This window comes from Papaver somniferum, chromosome 2 (genome assembly GCF_003573695.1).
Source record: "Papaver somniferum cultivar HN1 chromosome 2, ASM357369v1, whole genome shotgun sequence".
Taxonomy (NCBI): domain Eukaryota; kingdom Viridiplantae; phylum Streptophyta; class Magnoliopsida; order Ranunculales; family Papaveraceae; genus Papaver; species Papaver somniferum.
In genome coordinates this window covers 182,059,215-182,068,718 of record NC_039359.1, presented here as the reverse complement: position 1 = coordinate 182,068,718, position 9,504 = coordinate 182,059,215, and the positions used below count along the sequence as shown (strand labels likewise).

The 9,504-nt window shown below is 37.2% G+C and overlaps 3 protein-coding genes and 1 non-coding gene across 4 annotated transcripts; 2 read left to right on the top strand and 2 right to left on the bottom strand.

Moving 5' to 3' along the window:
- The first annotated feature begins 1,195 nt into the window (after positions 1-1,195).
- LOC113349947 (peptidyl-prolyl cis-trans isomerase CYP19-3-like) lies at positions 1,196-3,117 on the top strand. Its single transcript, XM_026593996.1, has 2 exons — positions 1,196-1,321; positions 2,188-3,117. The coding sequence occupies exon 2, from the start codon at positions 2,206-2,208 to the stop codon at positions 2,728-2,730; it is 525 nt and encodes a 174-aa protein (XP_026449781.1). The 5' UTR covers positions 1,196-1,321; positions 2,188-2,205; the 3' UTR covers positions 2,731-3,117.
- On the top strand, positions 1,662-1,804 carry LOC113354900. Its single transcript, XR_003362098.1, has one exon. It is a non-coding gene; the product is annotated as a small nucleolar RNA snoR135 (small nucleolar RNA).
- A 1,295-nt stretch (positions 3,118-4,412) lies between the features above and the next one.
- Positions 4,413-6,282, bottom strand: LOC113349946 (rubisco accumulation factor 1.1, chloroplastic-like). The gene has a single exon (XM_026593995.1). It carries the CDS (start codon positions 6,205-6,207, stop codon positions 4,867-4,869), a length of 1,341 nt encoding a protein of 446 aa, XP_026449780.1. The 5' UTR covers positions 6,208-6,282; the 3' UTR covers positions 4,413-4,866.
- Positions 6,283-6,435: 153 nt separating this feature from the next.
- LOC113349945 lies at positions 6,436-8,780 on the bottom strand. Its single transcript, XM_026593994.1, has 5 exons — positions 8,559-8,780; positions 7,294-7,408; positions 7,101-7,190; positions 6,838-6,936; positions 6,436-6,745 (listed from the first exon to the last, which is right to left on the bottom strand). Exons 1-5 carry the CDS (start codon positions 8,624-8,626, stop codon positions 6,641-6,643), a joined length of 477 nt encoding a protein of 158 aa, XP_026449779.1. The 5' UTR covers positions 8,627-8,780; the 3' UTR covers positions 6,436-6,640.
- Between the last annotated feature and the right edge of the window lie 724 nt (positions 8,781-9,504).

The window sequence follows — 9,504 nt, the reverse complement described above, 5'->3', positions numbered from 1 at the left end:
TTATGAGAAATTAAGGTTAGGTTTGAAGAAAGGTAATGGTTCTGGTGGGTGTATGGATGTATGTGTGGTGTCCTGAATTTGTGATTTGAGTTGCAGGGAAGATAGTAAGTAACAAGAAGATGCTGATGTTATGGCTAAGAGGAGTTCAAGGAGAAGAAAACGAAGAAGAACGAAGAAGAAGAAGATGTTGTTATGACTTCATAACCTGTCATGCAGTCGAGAAAATGGATGCATAACACATTATTCGGCATCTTTTTTATTAGCTGTGAAATTGAACATTGTTGCATAATCATTTATGCATCAAGAAAATAGATGCATAACCTGATATGCATCCAAAAATATGGCTGCATAATCTTTTACGCATCGAGAAAATGGGTGCATAACCTGACATGCATCCAAAAATATGGCTGCATAATGCAATATACATCAAATAAAATTGTATGCACTGAAATCAACCAAAAAAATGGCTACATAACTTGTTATTGATGCATAACTTATTATGCAGTCGAAAAAATGGTTGCATAATTCACTATGGGTCTGTTTTTTCTGTTGGATTCATGCATATACATCGTTTTAGTGGCTGCATAACCAAAATAATAGATGCATGAACAAAAATATGGTTGCATAACGTGTTATGCATCTTTTGTGGTGTATGCATATTGTATTATGCATCTTTTTTTGGATGATGCATAACGAATGTGTAGTCAGTTTTCAAAAAAATTGCCTAAAATGATGATCACCTCCAATTTTTTCGTGAAAAAACAAAAATTTGATATTGTTTTTTGTACTCGTCGTGTAGATCTCTTTAAAAGCTTTTCAACGAGATAAAATTTATAAAATGTCAAGGCGCAGTTTTTTAGGTATGTTATATTTAAGTTTCCTTATAAATTATACCCTTAAAAAAATAGGATGCATAACAAGTTATGTAGCGATTCTTAATAATTTCGGATAATTTTAGGTGTCACGGAAACTAAAAATAATCTTCGGCCTGACAACAAAAATAATATACTTTTTGAGTTTTAGCCTAAGTCCCCTATGTTTTTCGGTGTGCCAAGAATTATCCTATGAAAAAGGGCTACTCGTAACCTACACGCCCATGGCGGGTGCGGGTAATTAGTAGCGGGTAGGGCGGATATGCGCGGCCCGCGGGTATATGAAACCCTAATTTTAATAGGAATTCAGCACTTTTTTGGTAATTATATCTACCGAATTGGAGAAACTAATCCCTAAAATAAAACTCGGTCATCTCTGCTTATATATGTTATATATAAAGTGATCGCGTACACTAATCCGCAGCCGATTTTTCTTTTTCAAATCTGAGGTATAAACCCTAAACCTTAAATACTTGATTATGTAGTATGTGAAAAACAATCTCATAAATATCCATGAAAAAATCTGTTCCTTTATTCTTTTCTCATGTAATTCTGTAAATTTTAATGGCTTTTCGGAAAGCATATTCGAAGGCTTACAAGTGACATTTTTATAAAAGGCCTGATGAGCTCAAAAGTTGTGCAAAATCTTACTAGTCTTTTTCTGTTTGTATCTTCCTGTGTTACGGGTTTTTTTGTGTAAACTTTAACATTTGGATCCCTTGTAGAAAGACTAACATCTTGTAAATCGTATGTAGTTCTTGATTATGATTTTAGAGTTAATGAATTTATTGAGCAGAGATATGTGTGTATCGGAATTCTGATTTAAATGCAGTTTAATCCGAAAGAATTCTCTGCAAAATTGATTATTGGTGAAGGTGGGCAGTAGAGTTTCATGCTCCTATGATTTATCAACAATCATTTTCTCCACATCTCTAATCAGTCCTTGATTTAGTCATATTCATTTTTTTTGCTAGGATTTGTAAGGTTTGGTTCACATTTACTTTTGCTCATCAAAACTGAAATAGTTTCATATACATCAAGTATTGTGCACCTTGTTGGTGTAGCTTTGCTTGAGTTGAACCTGAATCCGGTGGAAATTCTGTGACATTGTTTCAATTTTGCAGAGACTGATGAAAGCTGTAATTTACTAATTCGACTAGTTAAGTAGTCATGTATTTTGAAGAAACTGCTAGACGTGTTGTTGTCATTTAGTACCTAAAGCCGTGACACTTTAGAATTTAGTTTGTCAATTTATGATCTTCTACTCTATGACCGAGGCCCATTTGCTTAAAAACCTTATGTTCTGTTGAAACAGTTGTAAAAAATTGAGAAAATGGCGAATCCAAAGGTCTTCTTTGACATAGCTATTGGAAAGGCAAAAGCTGGCCGTATTGTGATGGAACTCTTTAAGGATGTCGTTCCAAAAACAGCTGAAAACTTTAGGTGCCTCTGCACTGGTGAGAAAGGGATTGGATTATCTGGGAAACCCCTGCACTATAAAGGTTCTCAATTTCACAGGATCATTCCAGAGTTCATGTGTCAAGGTGGGGATTTCACCAGAGGTAATGGGACTGGTGGAGAGTCCATTTACGGAACAAAGTTTACAGATGAGAACTTTGTGAAGAAGCACACTGGTCCTGGGATTTTATCAATGGCAAATTCAGGTCCAAACACCAATGGTTCTCAGTTTTTTATCTGCACAGAAAAAACCAGTTGGCTCGACGGAAAGCATGTGATTTTTGGTAAGGTTGTGGACGGTTACAACGTTGTTGAAGCAATGGAAAAAGTTGGTTCACATGCTGGAACTCCTAAAGCTGCTGTTGAGATTGAGGATTGTGGCGAGGTAAAAGAGAATTAAACATCATTTAGATGTCAAGAATTTAATGTTGTCGTCTACAGTAGTTTTTCCTTTTGATCACAAATCTAGGGCATTTGCTTGATCTCACTGTAGGAATTTAATAGTAGTATTACTTGGGTTATATGCTGAAAAACAAGTTGGTGTTCTATTGTGACCAATAATTTGACTTGCTTTAAGACATTGTGCATGGATATGGCTAGTGGATGAAGGTTGAACATCTTTTTTGTGTATCATGATTCATGAATAGGCTTAGAGGCAGTTAAGATGGTTGAGATTGTTGCACTTTAACCTAAACACTCAACTCAAGCCTCTTCATCTAATCTCATGGGAATGCTTGTCTTACATTTTCAAGAGTTGCTTTTGATCATAAGAAATTTACATGGGAAATGTTGGCTTTTTGCAGATCATAATTGAAGTTTTAACTGATCATTTTTATTTTTAAATCTAGGGATTTGGGTCTCGTAGTTTAAATTTGTCAAAGTTGAATAGGAAGTAACTCCAATAGTTATTGAAACGGCTGGAAAGATTTGGAACTTAGATGGTTTTCAGTTACTAGACTATTGCTGCTACTGGAAATGCAGTAAATGAAGAAAAGGCAAGAGAAGCTGATCATTTTGTTTTCAATGAAAGTAGGTCTGAACGCTTATATGCAAAATGGCAGGTTAGAGGCGGCACAATGATAAAATATAACTGGAACACAAATGATCACCTTCTCTCTTCAAAAGATGTGCAACTGGTATCTCAACTAATTGCTCCACATCACAACGGGAAACGTCACTCCTGAGGAACTTATTCCTTCCCCAGCAGCCAGAATCAACAAAACAATCTGATTTGGCCTCTAACACAGACAGACATCTTTCACTCAAAAAAAAATAATAATCAAACATCTTCACGACCAGTTTCTGGCTTAAATGTTGGATATCTAGGTATCTTCACAACTTTTCAGTCCCAGTTAGAGCTTGCCTTTAGAACTTCCAACCGCAACCGGCAAAACTTGACATCTCTTCACCAGTCAGAGCATATCACACTTATTCTCCAATTCTCCAATGTCAGTTTGCACGAGCAGACCTGGTTTGCATGCTATCCAGATCTTTGTAACGACAAACCATACAAGAACGGATACTAACTTGAACACGGACACTCTCTTGAAACAACTTAAATTGGACATCAAATTTTGCAACATCCTATGGGCCATCCGGTAAATCGATGTCAGATTATTTCCACTTTCCCAACATCAAATGCCAATCCAAATTAGGCCGCCAGTATTAAAATTTAATACTGTAAAAGATTAATAAATAAGGCCATTCAAATTTACTGCATACTTCATCCGCAGTGCATGTGTCATTTCCCCAGTACCACCAAACACACAACAACACTAAATACCACCTCTACCACGCTATCTTACGATTAACTAAATACCACCGCGCTATCTTACTATTAACGTTGATGAATCTCCCTCTAGTTTAACATATCTAGCAGGTGTCACAACGCTGACAACTGATAAAGGAACATATGTAGGAGCGGAAGGACTGCTGAAGAGAACTCAACATGCACATCCAGCTGAAGCCTGCGCATTATTTGAAGACTGTAGTTCAACAGGGATGGCAAACTGATAACCAAATAGTTAGTAACTTCATCAACTGTAGAAACTTGCGTCCACCATGGTAAAGCGCTCAACTCTATTAGAACAATGTAATACGTATAATGTTTTCTAGGTTTCCAAGTTGTAAATATGTCCCTCATACATTTAATCAGGCAGCTAATACGTTAACTAAGGCGGATTCACTCTTACAGCTGCTCAACGGTAGGACGCACCACCAGAATTCATAAAATGCTCACCGGTCCCTATAAAAAAAATTCAACATTTTCTTGGCAATTGGTGCATTTGATTCATTCTTAAAACATTCATAAGTCGTTGCAACCTATTTTAGCCATGAATGCACTGCAAAATAGTTTAGATGAAAACCGAGTTTCGCAGTGACAAAAGAACAACAAAATCTTTGATCAGCACATGATGCTTACCCTTACTGAAAAACACAGTATCCAACTATCAGTAAGCACCCTCATTCAACTCAAAAACCAAACCTACAAATGAGAAAGAAAAAAAAAAACCTTATTTGTTCCTCAAACAAACTCTCATTCCCAATCTTCATCAGCTAATTGATCCTCATTTTCTTCCTTAGGAGGCCTAACAACCAAAACTACACTACCCAAACATTCCTTTACTCCTAAATCAATCAAAGTTGAACCTCTCTCCACCTTAAAACCATTATCACCTTGTTTCGAATTCGAGATTAAGAAAAACCCATCTTCAGCTACAACTTCCTTCCTGTTCCTATCAACCACAACCAAAATAGGTTCTTCTTTGTACCATCTATTAACCTTCCATGGCAAAACTCTAGCATCCAAAAATTCAACCACGACCCCTTTCCCTAGCTTCACCATTGGATCCCAACCAGGCAATACTACCCATCTCTTCCATCCTTTCTCTGCATTCAACACTCCAAACTCCCCTTCACTTTTACACTCTTCAGGTGCTTCCATCACTGGTATCTCACCATCTTCCGCTTTACAAACTGGCAACATTACGACCTTTGATGATTCTGAAAGCTCTCCCATTTTCATCCTCACTACTGGAACCTTAATCTTAATTTCGATTTCCTCCATCTCATCACCTGATTTTATGTTTAATTCATCTAAAATTCTCTTTTTTGCCTTGTCTGTTTCAGCCATTTCTAATGCTTTCTCAAGATTTATGGTTCTTTGATCAGATGGATTCTTATGTTCTCTACTTTGTCTATAGAAATAAAAAGCGAGACAATCACCTGGGTATAAGTAATTGAAGTTTTCCCAGCCTTTATCACTTTGCCTTCTTGGGAAATCCTTAATTGCCTTGGCAAGTTCTTGAGTCTTCCGGGCATCAAACCGTTTCTCGATAATATACCGGGCAGAAGCGACTCTTTGCGCGGCAGAGAGAAGGCGGATTTCGTAGAGTATTTCAGCACCACCATTATCGAAGAAGGCAAGGGCTTGAGGTTCGAGCTCTGTTTGAGAAAATGAATCTCGAACTTTTGCAGCCACAACTAACCGGTTCTGTTCCACCCCAGTGATCCCAGTTGCCTCTTCAATGGAGGAAGGTGTGAATCCTTGTTGAAATAGTGGTGGGATTAGAGTAGCATATTCATACCAGACGCCAAGACGGTCTCGAAGGATTGCCAGACGAGCTTCGAGGTCTAGATCACGGTATTGAGCTGGAACTTGCGCTGGTGGTGGACGGAATGGTTGATAGAGGCTTTGATTTTGTTGACTTGGTGGTGGAGGCGGTCGTCGTGATGCTCTTACAGTGATAATGGATTTAGACCGGTGTTTCTGGATCCCGAAGATAGACAAGTGGAGTGGCTGAGGGGTAAGGAAAGAGGAGGTTAGCGTTTGGTGGAGGAGTTGTGGTGGTGGTTTTGGTTGGTTTAGAGATAGCATGGTGTTCTGAGTAGAAGTGGAATGAAGAAAAATCTTGAAGGAGAAATGTATATTTGGGATGATGTGATGCTGTAAGTAGAACCTTATCTGCGTCTCTCTGGGTACAGCAGTGGACGATACAACCTAGATATTTTAGATACTTCACTATAAAGGGCTCCAGTAAATAGACAATAGCAAATAAGCCCCACAGAAGATGTGAGATTTCTTCAGAATCTAAAGCAAAAACTGAAACTAAGAGTAAAGAAAATTTTAAATTAACAGAAAAACTGGTTCTACAAGAGATTTCTATTTCGATAGAAAGGTTCATCCAATAGAAGATCATATTTTCATGAATCTCTGCTCAAAAGAAGTAAAATGTAAAACTGATACAAGAAGTTTAAGATTCTAAAAGTACGTCTGCAATCTGATAACTTCATCCTCTACTAGTCTTTATCTAACCCGTCTTGGTTTTAGTAATTTTCTTCTTGGTTTGTCTTCTTGGACCTACTGAATTCTTCATCCCTAAGAAGAAGAGCAGTGCACCGAAAAGTGCCAAACTCTGCAGAAAAGTTACTTCCAGTTAATCCCAGTTGTTTTCCAAAGGATGATGACACATGAAACACAGAAGAATGATTATCTGATAACGTATACCTGTGTGAATTTGACGAACAGTTGAACACACTGAGGTTTCTCGATATCGTAGTTGTAAAAGTCAAATAAGATCGGAGTCGTGATAGCCAAATGAATCAACTACAATATAAATGGCACAAGTAAGAACAAATGGACGCAATACGTTGTTTCTTAAAGGAGTATATGCCTAAACTGCAATAAGTTTTTTCTTAAAGGAGTATATATGCCTACACTTCCGGGAGAAAAATGGTAACTACAGATAAAACTGGAAGGAGAATCTATACCAATAGATAAGCTCCAAAAGAGCTGCCAAAGATAAAAAGTACCCCTCCAATCCCTTTCAGTGCAATGGCAGCTGCAACTATATGTTTTATCTGTCAAGGACAAAAACATGTATGCTGAATCACATTGTACAGAAGGAGAATCAACTGTGTAAAACCATATGAGAAGAAAGTTAAAAGAAGGCAGATCTCTCACCTCAATGTTTGGTAGCTCTTTCCCAGTATAAGTGGTTACATGCTTGGTGAAAATACTGTACTTGGGTTCAAAGGCCTTTGCTGCATTCCCACCATCAACTCCAAATTCATTGAACCTGAGTTAATATGATATAGCATTCCATTAGTACTACCATCTCAAGTCCCTTATTCAGTTTACCTGTTTTAAAATAATTGAACCAAGGGAATACCAACAATTCAACTGTATAGAGAGAACAGCAGGTGTGGAACATGCACCAACTCAATAGACATCAAAGAAGAGGTCAAGAACAAAGTTTCATAAAAGGTATTACAAAGAACAAAAAACATTACTAAGATACTTTAGATTCAGAACTAAGAGAATTTTTCAGCCATTATGAAATTTGTCGTCCAACTTCTTGAAAAAGTGAATCCAGCCATTCCAATCATGTAACAGATTTTAAGACAGCATTATGTAAGCTAACGCACAGACACCTACTGAGAGGGTGAGGTAATACCCAGTAAAGACCAAAACAGTTTGAGAATGTACCAATGCAAAACTAATGTTTGGTGCCTTTTGCATGAGAAAACCAATCCAAATTGGTAACTGATCTACCCACTATAAATCCGTTAAGTCCACATAACTACCCCTTTATTCTATTTCCTTCCATTTTTTTTTCCTCAAGGCAAGGAACTCCTACATGCCTTTCCCATTTTTCATCAAATATACAATTATTGGAAATCTGACTAACCACATCCATCCAAACCCAAATATACCATTCAATTTCTTGCCAAATTTAAAAGCAGAGTTCAATATACAAAAATCCAATGAATCAAAGGAGCTGACTGAATCCCCTTCTTTCAATATACAAGGAATTTTCTGATTTCCAAATTACTAAATTACATTTATGTGAATTCATTACTACCCAAAACCACTAAAAAATATATACACACCACCTAAACATTGCAATACTAAGTTATATTGTGTTTGTATTTTTTCATAATACAAAATACTTGCACCTAATAGAGCATACAACAGTCAATGCATATTGCCCTCTTCTTAAACATAAAAAGAAAAAATAAAAAATCTTAGAAACTATAGTTTGACATCGTCTCCATAAAAACAAATCAATAAGCGAATAGATCAAAGTTAAACCAGAGTGCTAATAACAATCAGATCCCAAGTATATCACAAAAAACATAAAACCCTAGTTTAGCTAAAAACAAAGACACAAACTAGATCACATAAAGTAACTAGATCTACAGAAGAAGAAGAAAAGTAAAACATACTCTTGCCAAGACGAGACGATAAAAACAGAGACAAAGAGAACCCTTCCAACAAAAGATATGAATCCCATTCTTTCAGGCGTCTATGTATGTATTAAGAGAGAGGGATTCTAGTAGTAAGAGTTAATCTCGGTATCTCTAACTTCTCTCTCTCCGACCTCGAACTAACCAGTCCTGCTGGTCTAAATCAAGTCAAAATAAAGAAAGAAAAAGATTTACAGAACACTAAAGAAGACCAGAAGACAAAGCAAACTATACACTTTTTACAGAAGTACGTTAATATCCCTGCAGTTTGAGTAATTTTCTTTTGAACATCTCGAGGTACGTTAATCTGACGCGTGTGAGAGGATTTTTTTTTGTTTAACAAAGGGGATATATTCCATTAAACGAAAGCTCTAGAGAGCGACGTTACAAGACCCCATAACAAAGTAAACCAGTTGCCGAAACGACGACCCATAAATCGACAAGCTTTTACTGAATACCAATTGGAAATCCATACTATTGGAAATCCTCAGAACAAATCATAAGGGACAACTAGCATCCATATTGCAGACAACTAAAGAAGCCAAACCGAGACATAAGGAACCGATTCTGAGAACAGATTCCACTGAAAGAAGTGGAGGCAACACAGACAGTTTACAAACAGAACAACAAACTAGACCCCCAAAGATACACAAAGCCCAGGTTTACAAACCAACTCAGACCCCAAAGACCCGATCCGACCCGCAATCCATCGAAACCCTAGCAGTCAGCTCTGCATCAACACCGTGAACAACATTAAAACAACAGCACCGTCACCATGTTCTGATACAAACATCCGCAAGGATTCCATCACATCCAAAGCAACCAACAACTGATTTATTTCCACAAACTGAAATAGAACAATCGCTACATAGAAGTTGCAAAACAAGCTGAGCCACCACACCAACCACCACCATCATTAACATCA

Coding starts and splice junctions, on each gene's coding strand:
- LOC113349947 (XM_026593996.1), top strand. CDS start 2,206: ATGGCGAATCCAAAGGTCTTCTTTGACATAGCTATTGGAAAGGCAAAA.
- LOC113349946 (XM_026593995.1), bottom strand. CDS start 6,207: ATGCTATCTCTAAACCAACCAAAACCACCACCACAACTCCTCCACCAA.
- LOC113349945 (XM_026593994.1), bottom strand. CDS start 8,626: ATGGGATTCATATCTTTTGTTGGAAGGGTTCTCTTTGTCTCTGTTTTT. Junction 7,409..8,558: donor ATCGTCTCGTCTTGGCAAGA/GTATGTTTTACT, acceptor ATATTAACTCAG/GTTCAATGAATTTGGAGTTG. Junction 6,746..6,837: donor TGTTCGTCAAATTCACACAG/GTATACGTTATC, acceptor ACTTTTCTGCAG/AGTTTGGCACTTTTCGGTGC.